General features: G+C 36.1%; 1 protein-coding gene across 1 annotated transcript in view; it reads left to right on the forward strand.

Moving 5' to 3' along the window:
* The window catches only part of LOC109553490 (butyrophilin-like protein 2), a 67,558-nt gene that overhangs the window by 38,169 nt on the left and 7,078 nt on the right, over positions 1–22,311 (forward strand). The window contains 2 exon segments of the mRNA XM_070777614.1: positions 4,397–4,417; positions 7,771–7,791. Coding sequence (XP_070633715.1) covers positions 4,397–4,417; positions 7,771–7,791 — 42 coding nt within the window.

A 22,311-nucleotide genomic window follows, 5' to 3' on the forward strand; every position in this document is an offset into this window, starting at 1 on the left:
TTCAACTATTATCTCTTCAAGTATTTTCTCATGGTCTTTCTTTTTGTCTTCTTCTTCTGGGACCCCTATGATTCGAATGTTGCAGCGTTTAATATTGTCCTGGAGGTCTCTGAGATTGTCCTCATTTCTTTTAATTCGTTTTTCTTTTATCCTCTCTGATTCATTTATTTCTACCATTCTATCTTCTAATTCACTAATCCTTCTTCTGCCTCTGTTATTCTACTATTTGTTGCCTCCAGAGTGTTTTTAATTTCGTATATTGCATTATTCATCTTATATTGACTCTCTTTTATGTTTTCTAGGTCCCTGTTAAACCTTTCTTGCATCTTCTCAATCTTTGTCTCCAAGCTATTTATCTGTGATTCCATTTTGATTTCAAGATTTTGGATCAATTTCACTATCATTATTCAGAATTCTTTATCAGGTAGATTCCCTATCTCTTCCTCTTTTGTTTGGTTTGCTGGGCATTAATCCTGTTCCTTTATCTGCTGGGTATTCCTCTGTCTCTTCATCTTGTTTAAATTGCTGAGTTTGGGGTGTCCTTTCTGTATTCTGGCAGTTTGTGGAGTTCTCTTTATTGTGGCATTTCCTCGCTCTGTGTGGGTTTGTACAGGTGGTTAGGGAAGCTTGTGTCGATGTTCTGGTGGGTGGAGCTGTATTTCTTCTCTCTGGAGTGCAATGAAATGTCCAGTAATGAGTTATGGGATGTCTATGGTTTTGGGGTGACTTTGGGTTGCCTGTATCTTGGAGCTCAGGGCTGTGTTCCTTGCTGCTGGAGAATTTGCTTGGTATGTCTTGCCCTGAAACTTGTTTCACCCAGAGAGGTTTACAGCGTTATATGGAGAAGAGAAGAGTGACGAGGGAGTTAGAGGTGATCCGAATGAGATGAGGTGGAATCAATAGAGGAGAGAGTGGGCTATTCAGTAATCTCTTCCTTATGTGCCCTCCACAACTGGCCCGCTCATAGTTGTTCACAGAGTTATACAGAGAAGAGAAGAAGGAAGAAGGTGGCAGAGGTGGCCAGGAGAATAAATGGGGGGAATGAAAAGGAGGGAGACAGATCCAGCCAGTAATCAGTTCCCTAAGTGTTCTCCACCGTCTGGAACACACAGAAATTCACAGAGTTGGGTAGAGTAGAGAGGGGTTAGGGAGGAGACACAGGCGACCTAGTGGAGAAAAAGGAGAGTCCAAAGGGAGAGAGAGCAGTTAGGCCAGTAATCTCGCTCCCTAGTGAAAAATGGTACTGAAGATTGGGTTCTTAAAGGTACAAAATTGGTAAGAAATAGATAAAAGCAAAAATTAAAAATCTAGAGTAGAGTTTGGAATTTCAAAAATACGATGTTAAAGAAAAGAAAAAGGGAAAGAAAGAGAGAAAAAACGAACAAACAAAAACAAACAAGGTCGTGAAAAATATAAAGAAAATATAGGTACAAAATTGATAACTAATACCAAAAAGCAAAAGTTAAAAATCTAGATTAGAGTTTGGAATTTCAAAAATACAATATTAAAAAAAGAAGAAGAAAAAGAAAGAGAGAGAAAAAAAAAACAAACAAGAACAAACAAAGTCACATAAATTATTAAAAAAAAAATACAGGTACAAAATTGATAACAAATACCAAAAAGCATAAATTAAAAATCTAGAGTAGAGTTTGGAATTTCAAAAATACAATGTTAAAGAAAAGAAGAAGGAAAAGAAAGAGAGAAAAAACGAACAAACAAAAACAAACAAGGTCGCGAAAAATATAAAGAAAATATAGGTACAAAATTGATAACTAATACCAAAAAGCATAAATTAAAAATGTAGAATAGAGTTTGGAATTTCAGATATACAATGTTATTTAAAAGAAGAAGAGAAACAAACAGAGAAAAAGAAAAAGAAAAAATAAAAAACTGTCACAGAAATTATATAAAAAAAAAAACTATAGGTACAAAATTGATAACAAATACGAAAAAGCTAAAATTAAAAATCTGGAGTAGAGTTTGGAATTTCAAAAATAAAATGTTAAAGAAAAGAAGGGGGAAAAAAGGTCAAAAAAATTATAAAAAATATATATATATCAAGTTTGCTTAAAAAAATAGGGTCTTTTTTTTTTTTTTTTTTTGCAAAGTAATCAGTTATAAAAGTGGAAATTAAAGGAATAATAGAGGACTTAAAAATTTTTTTTTAATTAAAAAAATAATTTAAAAAAAAAAGAAAAGAAAGAAAGAATGATCGTACAAATAGTAAAAATATATCTAGGACTTTCTCCGGTTTTGTTGTGAGTATTGTAGGTTCAGTTCATTTTTGGCTAGTTCCTTGGTCCGACTTATATTTCTCAAGATCTATAGGCCCCTTCCTATGTAGTTGGTAGTAACCACAGGGTTTTAATCTATTGCCTTTAGCTTCCAAGGCGGTTCCCTCTGTTATAGCTTCTTCTGTTTGCTGGTCTCTTCAGTGTCTGGTTTCCACCCTGACACAAGGGGACGGTGGAGGACACTTTTTTTTTTTTTTTTTTTTTTTTAGGCTCACTTGTTCAGTCGCGCTGAGGGGAGGTAGGGAGGGATACTGCAAACAAGTAACACTGGCGTGTGCTCGCAGTGCCTCAACAACACTGGGTCTGCCAGCCCCCCACCCCACCCCCCCGCCCCCCCCCCACCCCCAAGCCCGTTCATGGCACATGTAGCTTCTCTGCCCACGCTGCTCAGGCTCTAGGTTGCTCCTCCAAGAACCATCCGTGGCTGGCCCTGGGCTGCCTGCACCTCCCAGGTCCAAGCCGCTCAGGTTCAGGCACTCAGGCAGTCCTCAGAGGCGCAGACTCTCGGTTGGGCCTGCATTTTGTGCCCTTCCCAGATCCAAGCAGCTCAGGTGATGAGGTGTTTGGCGCGTGCGATTGCTGCGACTTATCGCCTCCCCGCCGCTTGGTTATCTAGGTGTGCACTGGCGCACCTTCTCAGGCAGATATTGACCGTCCAGACCCCCAAGAAGTTTTAGTTAGCAAAGAAGCCTGCTTACAGTTTTATAGATAATGTGTTTCTGGGGCTGCGATTGTCCCCTTCCGGCTCTGGCTCCCTATCACCAGAGGGGGATGGTCTGCCGCTGGCTATCTCTGTTCAGTCCTTTGTTCCGTGCGTGGGCCTGGCGGTGTCATAGGTTAGGGCTGGCTTTTCGCATGGTAGATATCCCACAGTCTGGTTTGCTAGCCCAAATTATTTCACTCAGATAGCGCTCGGGGTATTCAGGCCAGATTCTTGGGATGCAGCCCGCGCCGCGCCTCCCTGCCCAGCCCCCGCTTGCTAATGGCAGATGCAGGCGTCTGCGCTGTTTCTCCACTGGGGGAGTTACCACAGGGCTTGCAATGTGCGGGTTTTAATTGTTTATTTATTTTTCCTCCCTGTTATGTTGCCCTCTGTGCTTCCAAGGCTCGGCACAGATTCAGCAGTGAGAAGGTTTCCTGGTGTTTGGAAACGTCTCTCTTTTTAAGACTCCCTTCCCAGGATGGAACTCCGTCCCTCCCTCTTTTGTCCCTTTTTTTTGTCTTTCATATTTTTTCCTACCTCTTTTCGAAGACTTGGGTTGCTTTTCTGGGTGCCTGATGTCCTCTGCCAGCATTCCGAAGTTGTTTTATGGAATTTATTCGGGGATTAAATGTTCTTTTGATGAATTTGTGGGGGAGAAAGTGTTCTCCCCATCCTACTCCTCTGCCATCTTAGCTCCTCCTCCAGGAATTATTTTTCTTATATTAGAGAGTAGATTCCTAAATCCAGTGGAGGATTGCATTATAATACATAAAGAAAAAATCCTATATTCTCAATCAAGATTTGCAGGGTAATGTTGAGAAAAATTTTACGTTTTCACAATTTTTAAAGTTGCCTTTAGAAAAAAAAAAAAAAACTCCTTACAAAATAAAATGTGCAGTATTATACAAATTAAAAACTTCTGAATATGTGGAAATATTGAAGGAAATACACAGATCTTTTTTTCAGTATAGAAACTTAGCAGTAGAAATCAATGAATATTATTTAATGACATCCCATGAAAATATTTTATTCTAAAAACTAGCACACTGGCTTTAAATCAAATCAAGATAAAATTTTTAAAAACTCAATTTAAGTTAATATGGTTATCACAACAGAAAAATGGATATTGGCACAAAACAGGACGAAAAATTTTACCAAATATCTTTTAAAATTCCTAATAATAAACTAAAGCAATTAATATAGTATTAGAATCTATATAGTATTAGAATCTGTTTAATGAGAAACTCTAAACGAATTTCTGCAAGCTTAAACGAAATGACCCCAGAGGGATTAATAAAGAGGAACGGAAGGATATGGTAGATAAAAACAAGGTGAAGAGTTTGTCTTTATCAGTTTTTATTCTGAAAATTAAAAATTTCCCTTTTTTTTTTTTTTTTAGAAAACACGAAGAAAGAAAAAGGTATGTTATCTTCATCCATATACAAAGATTTGACTAATAACCTAATTAATTCTAATTCTTAGTTCATTTGTAAGTTGTATCAATTTATTGGAAATAAATGAGCTTATCTAATCTTTTATTAAGAGAAAGAAGTAAAAGGTCAATTTATCTCTTCCCAAATGAAAATAAATAATTGAAGAAAAATCAAATATGATTTATATAAAAGCTATATTCTTGGTACATTGGCATTATGTAAAATAGAATTTTGTCCATAAAAGAATTACTATTTGTTTCTCTGTAATTTTATTTGTGAATTTTTAACTTGTTAATTACCTCAATTTTTTAATATCAATACTTATCTTACTTGTTTTGCAGAGAAAATAAAACAGTGAGTTTCAAGTTTTGATCCACTTAAGAGATATCTTTGCAGCAAACATCATAGTATTAATCCTGCAAAACTAATAGTCACTGAAAGCTTAATATTCCTCTTCTCTAATAGCACTTTTTATTTTGATTTTTGTTTACAAAAGGAGTGGAATGCAGGATTTACTTTACTGTATTTAGCAGGCTTCGTATAACAACTTTTACACATAAGCTTGGATAATTTTAACTTTGCTTCCTCATAACTTAATTTTTTATTTTGCCTGTACCACGTGGCATGTGGAAATTTTTTCCTCCTAATAATCTTGAGTGAAGAGTTAATACAGTTTGCTATTCTTGTCTGTTTTACTTGGAGTAAACTTGCTTTACCATGTTTTGTTAGTTTCTGCTCTACAAGAAAGTGAATCAGTAATACCTATACATATGTCAATTCTTTTTAGATTTCTTTCCCATTTAGGTAACCACAGATCACTGAGTAGAGTTCCCTGTGTTATACATTAGGTTCTCATTATTTATTTTATACATAGTAGTATATATAAGTCAATCCCGATCTTCCAATTCATCCCACTGCCGCCACCACCCCCTTGGTAGCCATCAGTTTATTCTCTACTTATGTGTTTCTATTTCTGCTTTGCAACTAAGTTCATCTGTACAATTTTTCTAGATTTTACATATACACAATATTATGTGATATTTGTTTTTCTCTTTTTGACTATTTCACTATGTATGACAGTATCTAGGTCCATCCATGGAAAATATAGATCAATGGAACAAGATAAAAAGTCCAGAGATAAACCCAGGCATGTAGGACCTTAGTTCCCTGACCTGGGATCAAACTCATGCTCCCTGAAATGAAAGCACAGAGTTTTAACTACTAGACCTCCAGAAAAGTCCCCCAAATAACTTAAATATCTCTTTTGTGTGCGAGTTGTATTCACATTTGATTTTGGAAAAAAAGAAGGCAATATTGTCTCCGTGATGGGTGGTTTTTTTTTTTTTTTGTTTTTTTTTTTTATCTCAGAGGAAGTCCTGATTCAAATTCAAGATTCTTGATTCAGTGTTTACAACTAACTTATTCAACTGACTACAACAAACTAAGAACTAGCCACATGTTTCTAGTAGCTGTCACAAAACTTATTAGACCCAACATAATGAATACTAAGGGGGTTTTCCTTGTGGCTCAGCTAGTAAAGAATCCCCCTGCAATGAAGGAGATCCCAGTTTGATTCCTGGGTTGGACAGATCCCCTGGAGAATGGTTAGTCTATCCACTCCAGTATTCTTGGGCTTCCCTGGTGGCTCAGGCAGTAAAGAACCTGCCTGCAATGTGGAAGACCTGGGTTTGATCCCTGGGTTGGGAAGATCCCCTGGAGAAGGTCATGGCAACTCACTCTAGTATTCTTGCCTGGAGAATCCCCATGGACAGAGGAACCTGGTGGGCTACACTCCATGGTGTCACAAAGAGTCAGACACGACTAAGCACAGCACAGCATTGAATAATAAGAACCTAAATAAATTCAAAATGTACACAACAATTTTGAAAATGTAACTATGTGAACTAATATTTCTAAAAATCTCTCTTCATTTAGAAAATTGACTGCATTTGCTTTTCTTCTTCTTTTTTTTTTCCTAACTATAGAATGTTCTCTGGATAAAACAGAGGTGATTTCAGCCACTATTGGTGAATTTATTTTGTGTCATGATGTATATATGTGAATGTGTTTCAGTGTATCTGGTTAGTGTTAACATTACTTTTGGATTCTTCAAAACATTTCGCTTTTCTTCATATTTGTTTTCCATGGTATTTATGTGAAGCTCTGTTTTATTTTCTAGATGATCTACTGAAAAAAGTTGGTAAGTTTGTAATAACTCTTCACTCCAGTAACTTCCAGTGACTTCTTCCACATAGTCTTGAACATTCTCTGCCCTTTAATCAAATTGGCCCACCATCACATGGATGTCCATTCATTTCCATCCAATTTTTCCATATGAGCTTCTTTCTTATCTTCTTTCCACTGATGTTTCCCTGTCTTCCATCATTGCTCATTGCATCTCTTTTCCATTTCCATCCTATCATATTGGCTTTCTTTGTCTCCCCAGGACTCGCCAAACTTGTATCATAATTTTCTGAGAGGAAGGGATTGGACTACCCGGCACATGGTTACCACATAAAGTTAGGACATTTACCAGTACCCAAGTCGAAGGGGCCATTAATAAACTATTATATTTTCCCTGTGCTTAAGAGAGGAGAGGAGTCCCAGCTTAATAAAGAAGTTTCTACCTCCATTGTCCTGTCAAAGATCTTATAAAAATATGATGCCATCCGCTGCTTAAGTGTGAAATTGAGTCACACTCTTTACTGTTCTTGAACATAATACTCAAAATATTCCAGTTTTTAAAATATTTTACAATAGTTTCTTGTCTTTATTCCCATCTAGAGTATTCTTTATACTTTTAAATTTTATTTGTGCAATTATTATTTCTGCAAACTGCAGAAATAATTGAAAATTCTCTTTTCAGTAATTAAACAAGGATGTTATATCTTAGAACATTGTCTAGTATATTCCAAAACTTGGGACTTTGTATGTGAATGACTACAGCTGTTGGCCTAGTATAATTCCAAAATTTTTTTTTCATAAAGCTCTTCCAATTAGTTTGATATCCTCCTTTTCTAATTATATGTTTAACTGTATCTTAGTTTAACATACTGGGTGAAACTTGGAGTATATCTTTTCAATGCATGTAGCAGGCTTCATATGAATACTGCCACAGATCAAATTTCTGACAGAAGAGTACTTTAACTATAAACTTTTGTATCACATTCCATACATATGTTCATGTATCTGTGCTTGTCTATTTGTTGTTTAGCTACTAAACTGTGTTTGTCTATATCCTATTACATTTAACATTGTACATGAATAAGTGATTTAATTTGAATTCTTTTTTCTTTCTGAGCCATGGTATTTAAAATGATGTTTCCTGTTTCTTTTTCAGATGACCTTCTAAAACAAATAGGTAAGTTTGTCTCAGTTCAGTTCAATTGCTCAGGCGTGTCCAACTCTTTGTGACTCCATGGACTGCAACATACCAGGCTTTGCTGTCCAACACCAACTCCTAGAGCTTGCTCAAACTCATGTCCATCAAGTCAGTGATGTCATCCAACCATCTCATCCTCTGTCATCCCCTTTTCCTCCCACCTTCAATCTTGCCCAGCATCAGGGTCTTTTCAAATGAGTCAGTTCTTTGCATCAGGTGGCCAAAGTATTGGAGGTTTGCCTTCAGCATCTGTCCTTCCAATGAATATTTAGGACTGATTTCCTTTAGGATGGACTGATTGGACTTCCTTGCAGTCCAAGGGACTCTCAAGAGTCTTCTCCAACACCACAGTGGTTCTCAGCTTTCCTTATAGTCCAACTCTCACATCCATACATGACTACAGAAAAACCAGAGCTTTGACTAGACTGAACTTTGTTGGCAATGTAATGTCTCTGCTTTTTAATATGCTGTCTAGGTTGGTCATAGTTTTTCTTCTAAGGAGCAAGCATCTTTTACTACCATGGCTGCAGTCACCATCTGCAGTGATTTTGGAACTCAATAAAATAAAATCTGTCATTGTTTCTATTGTTTCCCTGTCTGTTTGCCATCAAGTGATGGGACTGGATGTCATGATCTTGTTTCTTTGAATGTTGAGTTTTGAGCCAACTTTTTCACTCTCCCCTTTCACTTTCATCAAGAGGCTCTTCTTTCTCCAAACTTTGAATATTTACTCTCTTTTTAATTTTAAGCCATCTGTTGGCTTGCCTTTATCCTTAATGTCTGATTCCTTATTTAACTCTTTAGGAACTTCATTGATATTAAATTCTCTCCACTTCTTTTTACCTTACAACGGATTTTTTCCCAAAGCTTCTATTTTCATTTCCTATGTTCCTTCCTTATAAAAATGGCCCTGTACTGTCATTCATAAATTTTGTGATATAATTTCATTATAAATGTTGTATTTTCCATCTGGAAACATGGAACATGGAAGATGGAAAGATGGCTTGCAGTCTATATTTATTATCTGGAGTGCTTTCATTGACTTGGAAAGTCTGCTATGTTTTCAAAATTCAATGGGTCATTGATATACCATTTATGCCTCCCAAATTTTATGATGTAAGATAAGATTACAAATGTATTGAGTGAAGTTTCTCCAACTCTTGTACTTTCAAAGACTGTAAATTCAGGTGTAACTCATAGGTCCAGTGTGGGCTTTAGGATCACTCTTCCAATGCTCTTTGACCATTCACTAAAGTCTTTTTTCGGGTGCACAGGTATTTTATATACCATTTACTGGGATTATTTTCTCTCATACAATAGTAATTTTACTTTTTCTTCCATTTTATTGACATAATTTTCAACTTGTCAGACTGCAATGTTTCAGTGTTTGTATTGTAGAAGGACTTAGTATATTGAGCAAAGATCGTTTATAGTGTATTTCTCCATTTTGAAATTTTATGTGAATTACAGGAGAGGCTAGAGTCTGAAGAAACTCCAAAACGTTCATTTAAAAGAACACTAATATAACCATTGGGCTTCCCTGGTAGTTCAGCTGGTAAAGAATCCACCTGCAATTTGTGAGGTGTGGGTTTGATCCCTTGGGAAGGGAACGACTACCCACTCCAGTATTCTGGCCTGCAGAATTCCATGGACTACAGTCCATGGGGTTGCAAAGAGTCCCACATGACTGAGCGATTTTCACTTTCACTTTCAATATAACTATTAAAAGTTTAACATTCTTCCTTTGATAGTGATATCTTTCATTATATTTTTGGTTACAGATTGAATGAAAGTAGGGAATACACTTCTTTTATGTGTAAAGCACGCCTCATATGAGTACTGCTACTGATGGAGTTTTAACTGCTGTTGCTGCTAAGTCACTTCAGTCGTGTCCGACTCTGTGTGAGCCCATAGACGGCAGCCCACCAGGCCCCCCAGTCCCTGGGATTCTCCAGGCAAGAACACTGGAGTGGGTTGCCATTTCCTTTTCCAATGCATGAAAGTGAAAAGTGAAAGTGAAGTCGCTCAGTTGTGTCCGACCCTCAGTGACCCCTTGGACTGCAGCCTTTCAGGCTCCTCCATCCATGGGATTCTCCAGGCAAGAGTACTGGAGTGGGGTGCCATTAACTAGATGGGTGCTTTTGTTGTAGGCCTCCCCATGACTTCTTAAGTATCTGACTCCAATCTGTGTGCATGCTTACATTGTGCTCTGGAAAAGAATAGTACAATGAAAGAAGGTCCAGTGAGATATATATGATTGATATTTTTATCCCAGAAGAAACCTTTTATGCCTCTTTTAGCATCATCTTCTGTCTTTGTACTTTTGAATCAAGAGATGGGGGTGGGGAGGGGATGCAAAAAGCATGCCATTGAGTGGCAAGATGTCTTCTGGAAAACTTTGCTCCCAGTTCTAAAATACTTGACCCTTTGAAACTTGGAGTAAGCATATATACATTTTATGTTCCTGTCCTCTTCCCATTAGAATGTAGGCAAATGTTTGTGGATTTTTTTCCCACTACTGTACTTAGTCACTGAAAGCTTAACATTCTCCTCGAATAACATTTTTTCAGGTAAATTTTTTTTACAAGGGAGTGGAGTACAGGACTATGTATTAGCTGTATTAATATATTTATTTAGCTGGCTTCATATAACATCTGGTACAAGTACAGCTTGAGGCAAGTGCATGCTTATGCTTTTTGCATCTTTAGTGCTTTATTTTTCTTACCTACACCATGAGGGCTGTAGGATTTTTTTTCTTCTAATAACACCTATGCTTTGTTGAAGAGGTAGTACAGTTGCTATTTCTGGTGTTTTGCTTTGTTTTGTTTTTCTGTATTGTAGTTGCTTTACAATGCTTTGTTAGTTTCTTTCTTTTATTTTTTTGCTTTGTTAGTTTCTGCTCTACAGCACAGGGGATCAGTTATGAATATATATACATCCACTTTTTTTAGATTTCCTTCCCAGGTCACCAGGGAGCACTGAGTAGAGTTCCTTGTGCTATAGAGTAGTTATAATTATCATATATTATAGCTCTCATTAGTTATATATTTTATACATAGTAGTTATAAGTTTGTTCTCTACATCTCTGACTCTATTTCTGCTTTGCAAATAATGTTCATCTGTACTATTTTTTTTGTATTCCACATGTAAGTGATATTATATGATATTTGTTTTTCTCATTCTGACTTACTTCACTCTGTATGACAATCTCTAGGTCAATCCACAAAAAATATAGATCAATCAGAGGACAGAAAGTCCAAAGATAAATCTAAGCATGTGGGATCTTAGTTTTCTGACCATGGATCCACCTCATGCCCCCTGCAGTGAAAGCACAGAGTCTGAACTACTGAACTGTCAGGGAAATCTCCCTAATAATGTCTTAAATAGCACTCTTGTTTTTGAACTGTGTTTGTATTTGATTCTGAAGAAAACAGGCAATACAGTCCCCATATGGTTGTTGCTTATTGCAGAGGAAGACCTGACCCAGCTCCTCCCATGCCGTCATTTCCAGTCTTGTTTCTTTGGCACCAAAGAGGTAAATGGAAGTGAAAAAAATGGTTCCTCTGTCTTCTGAGAAGACTATCAAGCCTTCATTGAAAATGGTGCCAATTCTCAAAAATTTTGGTCAGGTTGAGCCACACTGTGAGGAATGGAAGTTATTCAAATGTTTGTCCCTTTCCTTTCCTGTCATTGCACCTTCATTTTGAATGAATTTTGAGTTCTTTCCCTTAATGTTTTATCAATAAGTGTTCAGAGAAAAATCCCAAGTCCCACGGATGTATTTCCCTATGAACCTAGTTAAAGTTGCACATTTTTCTCGTAACATTGTCTTCATTTAGGCATTCACAGATAGAAACATACCTAAAACAATTTGTAAATAAAGATGATGCAAATAGAGGCACCCAAAAACCTAATACTGTATTTTCTGCTAGGAGCAAAGGCTTAAGATTCTTGATTCAATGTGTGTGGTGAACTTAAATAACTAAGCTACGATAAAACTGAAAGCTGACTATATTTTTTAATAGCTGTCAAGAAACTTATTAGAACAAACATATTGAATAATAAGAGCTTAAATAAGGTCAAAAGGTGCACAAAAATTTTGAAAGGGTAACTACCTGAACTAATATTTCTAAACATCTTTCTTCATGTAGAAAATTTTCTGTTTGTCCCCACCCCTTTATTTTAATAGAATGTTCTATGTTTGAAAGACAGCCCCTTTCAGCCACTATTGTTGAGTCTGTTTTGTGTTCATGATGTGCATAATGTATACAGATACAGTTAACATTAGTTTCAGGTTCTTCAAAGCATTTTATTTTTCTTCATGTTTGTTTTCCATGACATTCACCTGATGGTTTCCATTGTATTCCCAGATGATCTTCTGAGAAAACTTGGTAAGTTTGTCACAACCCTTCACTCCAGTAACTCTTCGTGACTGCTTCCACACTGTATTGAACATTCCCTGTCCTTCTATCACTACACCGTCCATTGGCTCACTTTTCACGTGGATGGCCACTCACTTCTGTCCAGTTTTTGGATATGAACCTCTTTCTTATTTCATCATTTCTGTTGTTTACCCACTATGTTCCATCATTACTGATTGCATCTTTTCTACCTTTCCTTCTTATCACATTGGCTTTGTCTGTCTTCCAGAGACTTCCCAAATGGTATCATGATTTTCTGAGAAGATGGGACTGAACTCATCAGCACATGGTTACCATGCTTTCTTCGTTATCTGAGAAATGTCAGTTAATTTAGGACATTTACAAGTACCCAAGTTGAAGGGGGCAATTACTCTACCATTAATATTTACCAATGCTTAAGAGAAAGATGATTCCCAATTTAATAATAAAGTTTCTCCCTCCATTGTTCTGTCAAAGATCTTATAAAATCTGATGCCATCCACTGGATAGTGTGAGATTGAGTCTTACTCTTTTACTATTCTTTGAACAAATTACTCAAATGTTCCAGTTCTACAAATATTTTGCAATATATTCTTGTCTTTTTCTCATCTATGTGTAGTATTTATACTTTGAAATTTTTATCAATGCTATTATTATTTCTGCAAACTGCAATGCTTTTTCAATAATTAAACAAGAGGGTTATATCTTGAGGAAAATTGATAAATGATGTATCTCAATTTTCAGGACTTTTTATGTGAATGACAAGGAAAGCTGTTGTCCTAGGATGATTCCAAAACTTTTCTTCATAAAGCACTTCAATTTCAAAGTATAACATCTTCTTTTTCTAATGACATTTTTCAATTGCCTCTTGGTTTACAGACGGGATAGAACTTGGGAACATACACTTTTAGGCATTTAGCAGGCTTCATATGAATGCAGTCACAGATCAAATTTCTGACAAAGGCATTCTCTCATTATATACTTTTGAATCACATTTACAATACCTATTTCATTTATTTGAGCATGTTTGTCATTTGTTTTGGGTGTAAAAAAAAAGCTGGAAAGCCCAATGCAAGACCAAATAGTGATTCAGCTTCTCCCAAAGGAAGTTTTAATGTGATAATTCCTTTACAGAAAAGGATTAGGAAGCAAAACAGCATTGCTTCTCATGAGTTACATGGCTTTTGGGACATTAGGTTCTAATTCTTAGAGAAGTGGAGTCACTTTATTGAGTGAATAAATAATGGAAAGAAATTAAATTATTGTCATCTCTTCCTCACATTGTGCCTTCATTTGGTTTGACTGGTTATATCTTCATTTTATTTTTCAGATAAGGGTGAACTGGATGGAGGGAAGTCCCAATAATATTTCACACTTGGTACCTTGTAATGTTTCATCTCTTTCTTTTGACTTTGGTCTTCAATTTTCAGTGATCATCTTCCTCCACTGCAAAGTAGATATGAATTTACATAATTTTTCTCTCATTTTATCATTAATTTAACTGAAGGGTTTCATCTTCATGGGTTATTCAATGCTCCATTGCTTTTGCTTTCATTTGTCCCACCTGTACAATTTATGCAGACATTCAGTCTTTGTGAAGTGTATACAAATATGAACTTAACTGCAAAATTTTGCAATTTTTAATTTTCTGATCTGAAAGCTTAGTTCTTTGTGTTTCTTTTCAATGAAAATTGCACTGATTTTTCATTGTATTTCACAGACAAAATTCAGAAAAAAATTATAAAGTATCTTTGACATCCCTGTACTCCCCAAACAATTTTAAATGCATGTTTTCTTGATGTTTTAAACATATCCCACCTTTTCATCAGTATGTCATCATTGGTTTGCACTCTACAGCATTTCTACCATTCAAGGCAATATTTTGCATGTCACCTTCTCCCATATCCCTCTTTTCTGGTCTTTGAAAGCCTGAATAAAATCTAAAATGATTCATTGATGAAGGTCATCCTTACACTGCCCTAAAGTCTGGGAATAATACCCAGATTTTTTTTTCCTGAAATTTTTTTATATCCAAGGAGAGTAATTTTCATTCTTACTTTTATTAACACAGTTGTTGTTATCATGGACAACTACAATTACTTAAACTATTTGTGAAAAGATTTGATATTGTTAGAAATGTTAAAAAATAGTGCATATTTCTAACTTGAGTATTTTATGTGAATGAAATCATAATCACTGTTCTGTAATGTTCTATAAGATTTTTTTTCATAAAACACAAAATTATTCCTTACAATTTAATATCCTATTTTTTCTAAGGATATTTTTCAGTATACATTTGTTTTCAGAGGAAATTTATCTCTTTGATGCATGCAGCAGAGTTCCTATAGTCATTGCTACACGTAATGTTTTGAACATATGGGTGATTTTTTTCTCTTTGGTTTCTCATCTCTCCTTAAAAATTCTGTTTGCATGGGTTCATATTTGCATATTTTTGAGGAGGTGATCAAGATAAGATGAGGTTCTTTTTGGCATGAACTAAAATAGCAATTCACCAAAAATAAAGTTATATCATCACTGCATAAGAAAATGTTAATAGTGGTTCCTAAGAACCAAATCCTTCAGTTTTTCTAGAAGTAGTTCAGTACAGTCTAATTCACTCCTTATGGATATTTTATGTGAGATGATGATTTATATTTAGTAGCAGCAAAAGACTTTATTAAAGGTAACCAATCAAATCATAACAGCCCAAGTAGTGTCCAAATAATTCAAGAACATTTTCAAAAGGTAACCACCACTACCAATATACCTAAAATTTTTCCTAAAGTCAGCAAGATTATTCTTTTTCCTCATTTAATGTTTTGATCAGCACCAAAGAAAGCTGTCAGCTACTTTGGCACATTGTATATGCCTGTATATGTTTGTGTGTGTGTGTGTTTGTTTAAATCCTGTTACATTTATAATTGTATGTAAATTTTTCACTAAATTTCGTTTCCCTTGACCTTTCATCCCAGTAAACTTACCTGTTTTTTTCTCTTAATTTTTCAGGTGTTCTTTGGGAAAAAATAGGTAAATATCCCCAAAGACATTTTTGTTCCAATAAGCTTTAAACAACCGCATTTTTGGTTCTTTTATCATTCTGTCTTTTATCTATATGCCATCTTTTGACTCATGGCTTCCCTGAGAGCTCAGATGGTAGACAATCTGCCTGCAATGCAGGAGACCCAGGTTAGATCCCTGGGTAGGGAATATCCTCTGGAGGAGGAAATGGTATCCCACTCCAGTATTCTTGCCTGGAAAATCCCATAGAGAGAAGAACCTGGTGGGCTACAGCCCATAGAGTCACAAAAGAGTTGGGCATGACTGAACAACTGACACTTTATTTTCAGTTCATCTTTTGGCTCACGCTGTATCTCATTATCTACTCTTTTCTCCTCAATGTTTTGTTTATGGAATTCTCTCATATTAAATTCTTTCCATCTATTAGCCTAGACCTGTGTAAGTCTCAGTACATCCTATTTCATTTCCTATGTTCCTTCCCTATAAACACTATCTTTTTCTGTCATCCAGGGCCTTCTCAGTTTCACTATGAATTTTGTGAGATGAAGGGGATGAGACTGAGGGGCACACTGTTTACATTCTGTATTTATTTTCTGATACATTTTCAATAACTTAGGATTTCTGACATGTATTCAAAGTTCAGGTGGCCATTAATATACCATGGATAACTCCCCCAAGCTTTATGATAAGACTCCACACTTGCTGAGTTAATTTTCTCCAACTCTTGTCCTTTCAAAGACTGTGTAAATTCAGGTGTCACTCACAGATACAGTGTGGACTTTAGGCTCACACATCCAATGCCCTTGATCATTCACTAGTCTTCTCTCAGGTACAGATATTTTGCATATCCTTTCCTGGGTTTATTTTCTCTCATGCCACAGTAATTTTTCTGTCTTTCTCTTGCATTTTATTGATATAATTATTGATGTGGCAAGCAGCAATAATTTTGAAAGGACTTTGTAGAAGGACTCTGCATACTGAGCAATGTTGTTTACAACATATTTCTCCATTTTGAAGTTTTATGTGAATGACATGAGAGGCTAGAGTTCTAGGATACTCCTAAATGTTTTTTTTTTTTTTTTTAATGAAATGCTAATATAACCATTAAAGGTTTAACATTCTTCCTTTTATAATGATTGTTTTCAGCTATATTTTTGGTTACAGGTTCAATGTAAGTAGGGAATACATGTCTTTAATGCATGAATCATGCTTCATGGGACTACTGCTACTGATGGAGTTTTAGCTACATGGGTGCTTTTTCTGTAGGTTTCCTCATGACTTCCTAAGTACCTTAAGTACTCATGTATGTGTGCATGTTTGGATTGTATTCTGACAAAAAGAGAAGATCCAGCGAAATACATATGACTTATGTTGCTTATCTCAGAAGTCTTATTCTATCTCACAGTGGCATTTTCCATCTTCATAACTTTTGCATCAAGTGGTGTGTGTGTGTGTGTGATATACCATTGCTCATATTTGACAAGATGTCCTTCAGAAATATTTGCTTCCAATTTTAAAAATATTGGTCACTTTAAAACTTGGAGTAAACTATAAAATGATTACAAATTTCTGTTCTTGCATCAGATGTAGCCAATTTTTTTAATGGTTTTTAATAGTTGTTTTATTTTTTGTTTATATCACCCTAATATTCATTTTAAACTTAACATCCTTATTTTCTAGTGAAAAATTTCAATTACAATTCTGTTTTCAAAGGAGGTGATGATATTTAGGAATATATTTCTTTAATGCATGTATTAGTATCATTGCTATTGCTATACATTTTTTGAAAAAATGAACACTTTTTCTCTTTCCTTCTTCATCTCTTTTTAAAAATTTTATTGGCGTATAATTCCTTTACAACATTCTGTTAGTTTCTACTGTACAGCATAGTGAATCAGCTATATGTATATACATATACTCACTTTTGATTTCCTTCATATTTAGGTCACCACAGAGCATTGAGTAGAGTTCCTTCTGCTATAGAGTAGATTTCCATTATATCTCGGAGCTTAGTTTAATATACATAAAATTATGGCAGAAATAAAGAACAAGGCAAGGCTATGTATAATCAATACATGACACAGATTTTAAGTGCTGTTAAGGTTTAGCAGAAGTAAATATTGCCTTTAAGAACAGAGACTTTCCAAATTTTCTAACACTCATTTTATTCATTTTAGTCAATGGCCAAAGGGAAGTTTCAGACCTGAGGATGATAACCTATAGCCATTTGAAGGGCTGTTAGAAGATAAGAAGATAGCTTAATTAACCACATAATAATAGTTTAAAAAGTCAATCATTTATTTAAATATGTAATGACCTATTTGATAACAAACATTTTTTCATGCTCTTTACCTAGGAAGATATGTTATTTTAATTTCCTTATGATAATATATAACATTTTAAAATAACGTTGAATAGATTCCATTTTTAGGTATTGATAAATGGATTTCCCAGATGGATTAATGGATTTCCCAGGTGGTGCTAGTGGTAAAGAGCCTGCCTGCCAATGGAATATACTTTTTATTTTACTTTATTTTGCATTTCCTTGTCATTATCATATTATTTTTTAATTAATTTACTTATTTTAATTAGAGACAAATTACAATATTGTGGGTTTTGCCATACATCAACATGAATCAGCCACAGGTATACATTTTTCATTATTGCTATACATTTTTTTTTAATGAACACTTTCTTTGCTTCCTCATCTCTTTTTAAGCTGTACTTTGTGTATAATTGTGACTTTGCAGTTTATTCTGAAAAATGTAGAAAGTCTAATACAGCACCAGTGATGGACATTGTTTATCCAAGAAGTCCTTTCTGCCTGCTTCCCCAGGGTAATTTCCCATCTTGATTCCTTTGACACCAAGGGATGAACGAAAGTAAAACAATCTTTTCACTGATTTCTGGAAAGGTCTTCATATCTTATAGAAAATGAGGTCAGGTTGAACCAAAGAGTAAAGGATGGGAGATTTTCACATTTTTCTTTATTTCTTCCTCACATTGGATCATTATTTTGAATGTATTTTGAGTTCTTTTTCTTTTTTATGTGAAGAGAAAAATGCCAGGTTCCCAATGTCAAGGTAACTTCCTTGCCTACCTAGTCATGGATTCATTCTTTTCTGGTATCTTTGTCTTCAAGTCTCTATGCATGTTTTTATGTGGCTTTGTTTTGGTATTTTGCCTTTGCAACTGAAATTCACCATCTTTATTTCACATTCAATTTCTCCCATTATGATTTCTTTACTTTGTCACTTTGTTTCAACTGGCATAAACAGTCCCTCCCTGCCATGTAAATTTATTAGCCATACATTTCTGAAGTATTGGCATTCTCAGAGACTGTTTTGAAAGTTTGTCCCACATGTGCCCAGGTCATTTGATTTCAATTTCCATATATTGTGTCTAGAGCATCATTTCCTTTCTTTCATGTGATTTAATTAAGATGAACTTCATTTAGGCATGAATTGAAATAGTAATCTACATTTTAAGAAGCTATAGTTTACTCACTTGCTGAAAACACTGTGAAAAGAAGCACTCAGGAAACTAACATGATATTTTTCTACTGGCAGTGGTTCAGGTTCCTTTAATACAGTGAGTGTGGCTATTGTGTACAAGCACTACCAAAGTAATAAGCATTGACTCTATATTTAGTAATAGTCAAGGAACTTATGAAGGCTAACCTCCAAAAAAATTGAAATTTAAACAGTTTGAATCAAGATAATTTTATAAGATAATAATTGGAAGAAATAATGATTTTTTTCCAATACAGAAAGTTCACTCATTTTTCTCCTTTTCATTTTTTAAAGAAATTTTTCTTAAAAAAATTGCATAAAAGCATGATGTCAGAAACATGTTTTTTTTTTTAATTTATTGATTTTAATTGGAGGCTAATTACTTTACAATATTGTAGTGGTTCGGAGAAGGCAATGGCACCCCACTCCAGTACACTTGCCTGGAAAATCCCATGAATGGAGGAGCCTGGTGGGCTGCAGTCCATGGGGTTGCTAGGAGTCGGACACGACTGAGTGACTTCACTTTCTCTTTTCACTTTCATGCATTGGAAAAGGAAATGGTAACCCACTCCAGTGTTCTTGCCTGGAGAATCCCAGGGACGGGGGAGCCTGGTGTGCTGCCATCTCTGGGGTCACACAGAGTTGGACACGACTGAAGTGACTTAGCATAGCATAGCATAGCGTTGTAGTGGTTTTGCCATACACTGACATGAATCAGCCATGGATGTACATGTGTTCCCCATCCTGAACCCCTCTCCCACCTCCCTACCCATCCCATCCCGCAGGGTTATCCCAGTGCATCAGCCCTGAGCATCCTGTCTCATGCATCGAACCTGGGTTGGCAATCTAAGAAACGTGTTTTAAAAGTAACCATTATTACTACTGTTCTTGACATTTTCCCTAAGTAAATTCTTTCCATTTCTTCTTTTGTAATCCTGACCAATATTCTCCTGAAAAGGGTAGTTTTCAGCTGCAGTTTGTATATGTGTGAGTGCTTGCATGTGTGTGTGTGTGTGTTCTGTGGACTGGCCTGCATCCTGGTACATTTAACATTGCATATGAATTTTTATCAAATGTGTATGTTCTTTCTTTTCTGTTCTCTAACACTTATTTGGATGTTTTCACTTTATATTTTTGACCAGTTTTTGAAAAACTTTGGTAAATTTCTCTGACAACTTTTATACTCCAATAAGACTCTAAATCACTGCTTCCTTGGAGTCTTCCACATTCCCTTTCCTTTTACCTATACACCATCTTTTGGCATAATCCAAGTCTATGCCCCAACCAGTAATGCTGAAGAAGCTGAAGTTGAACGGTTCTATGAAGACCTACAAGACCTTTTAGAACTAACACCCAAAAAAGATGTCCTTTTCATTATAGGGGACTGGAATGCAAAAGCAGGAAGTCAAGAAACACCTGGAGTAATAGGCAAATTTGGCTTTGGAATACAGAATGAAGCAGGGCAAAGACTAATAGAGTTTTGCCAAGAAAATGCACTGGTCATAGCAAACACCCTCTTCCAACAACACAAGAAAAGACTCTATATATGGACATCACCAGATGCTCAACACTGAAATCAGATTGATTATATTCTTTGCAGCCAAAGATGGAGAAGCTCTATACAGTCAGCAAAAACAAGACCAGGAGCTGACTGTGCCTCAGATCATGAACTCCTTATTGCCAAATTCACACTTAAATTGAAGAAAGTAGGGAAAACCACTAGACCATTCAGGTATGACCTAAATCAAATCCCCTATGATTATACATGGAAGTGAGAAATAGATTTAAGGGCCTAGATCTGATATATAGAGTGCCTGATAAGCTGTGGAATGAGGTTCGTGACATTGTACAGGAGACAGGGATCAATACCATCCCCATGGAAAAGAAATTCAAAAAAGCAAAATGGCTGTCTGGGGAGACCTTACAAATAGCTGTCAAAAGAAGAGAAGTGAAAAACAGAGGAGAAAAGGAAAGATATGAACATCTGAATGCAGGGTTCCAAAGAATAGCAAGAAGAGATAAGAAAGCCTTCTTCAGCAATCAATGCAAAGAAATAGAGGAAAACAACAGAATGGGAAAGACTAGAGATCTCTTCAAGAAAATCAGAGATACCAAAGGAACGTTTCATGCAGAGATGGGCTCGATAAAGGACAGAAATGGTATGCACTTAACAGAAGCAGAAGATATTAAGAAGAGGTGGCAAGAATACACAGAAGAACTGTACAAAAAAGATCTTCATGACCCAGATAATCATGATGGTGTGATCACTGACCTAGAGCCAGACATCCTGGAATGTGAAGTCAAGTGGGCCTTAGAAAGCATCACTATGAATAAAGCTAGTGGAGATGATGGAATTCCAGTTGAGCTATTCCAAATCCTGAAAGATGATGCTGTGAAAGTGCTGCACTCAATATGCCAGCAAATTTGGAAAACTCAGCAGTGGCCACAGGACTGGAAAAGGTCAGTTTGCATTCCAATCCCAAAGAAAGGCAATGCCAAAGAATGCTAAAACTACCACACAATTGTACTCATCTCACATGCTAATAAAGTAATGCTTAAAATTCTCCAAACTAGACTTCAGCAATATGTGAACCGTGAACTTCCTGATGTTCAAGCTGATTTTAGAAAAGGCAGAGGAACCAGAGATCAAATTGCCAACATCCGCTGGATCATGGAAAAAGCAAGAGAGTGCCAGAAAAACATCTATTTCTGCTTTATTGACTATGCCAAAGCCTTTAACTGTGTGGATCACAATAAACTGTGGGAAATTCTGAAAGAGATGGGGATACCAGACCACCTGACCTGCCTCTTGAGAAATCTGTATGCAGGTCAGGAAGCAACAGTTAGAACTGGACATGGAACAACAGACTGGTTCCAAATAGGAAAAGGAGTACGTCAAGGCTGTATATGGTCACCCTGCTTATTTAACTTCTATGCAGAGTACATCTTGAGAAACGCTGGACTGGAAGAAACACAAGCTGGAATCAAGATTGCTGGGAGAAATATCAATAACCTCAGATATGCAGATGACACCACCCTTATGGCAGAAAGTGAAGAGGAACTAAAAAGCCTCTTAATGAAGGTGAAAGTGGAGAGTGAAAAAGTTGGCTTAAAGCTCAACATTCAGAAAACAAAGATCATGGCATCCGGTCTCATCACTTCATGGGAAATAGATGGGGAAACAGTGGAAACAGTGTCAGACTTTATTTTTCTGGGCTCGAAAATCACTGCAACCATGAAATTAAAAGACACTTACTCCTTGGAAGGAAAGTTATGACCAACCTAGATAGCATATTCAAAAGCAGAGACATTACTTTTCCAACAAAGGTTTGTCTAGTCAAGGCTATGGTTTTTCCTGTGGTCATGTATGGATGTGAGAGTTGGACTGTGAAGAAGGCTGAGTGCCAAAGAATTGATGCTTTTGAACTGTGGTGTTGGAGAAGACTCTTGAGAGTCCCTTGGACTGCAAGGAGATCCAATCAGTCCATTCTAAAGGAGATCAGCCCTGGGATTTCTTTGGAAGGAATGATGCTAAAGCTGAAACTCCAGTACTTTGGCCACCTCATGCG

The sequence above is a fragment of the Bos indicus genome, chromosome 23, assembly GCF_029378745.1.
Source record: "Bos indicus isolate NIAB-ARS_2022 breed Sahiwal x Tharparkar chromosome 23, NIAB-ARS_B.indTharparkar_mat_pri_1.0, whole genome shotgun sequence".
NCBI classification, from domain to species: Eukaryota; Metazoa; Chordata; class Mammalia; order Artiodactyla; family Bovidae; genus Bos; species Bos indicus.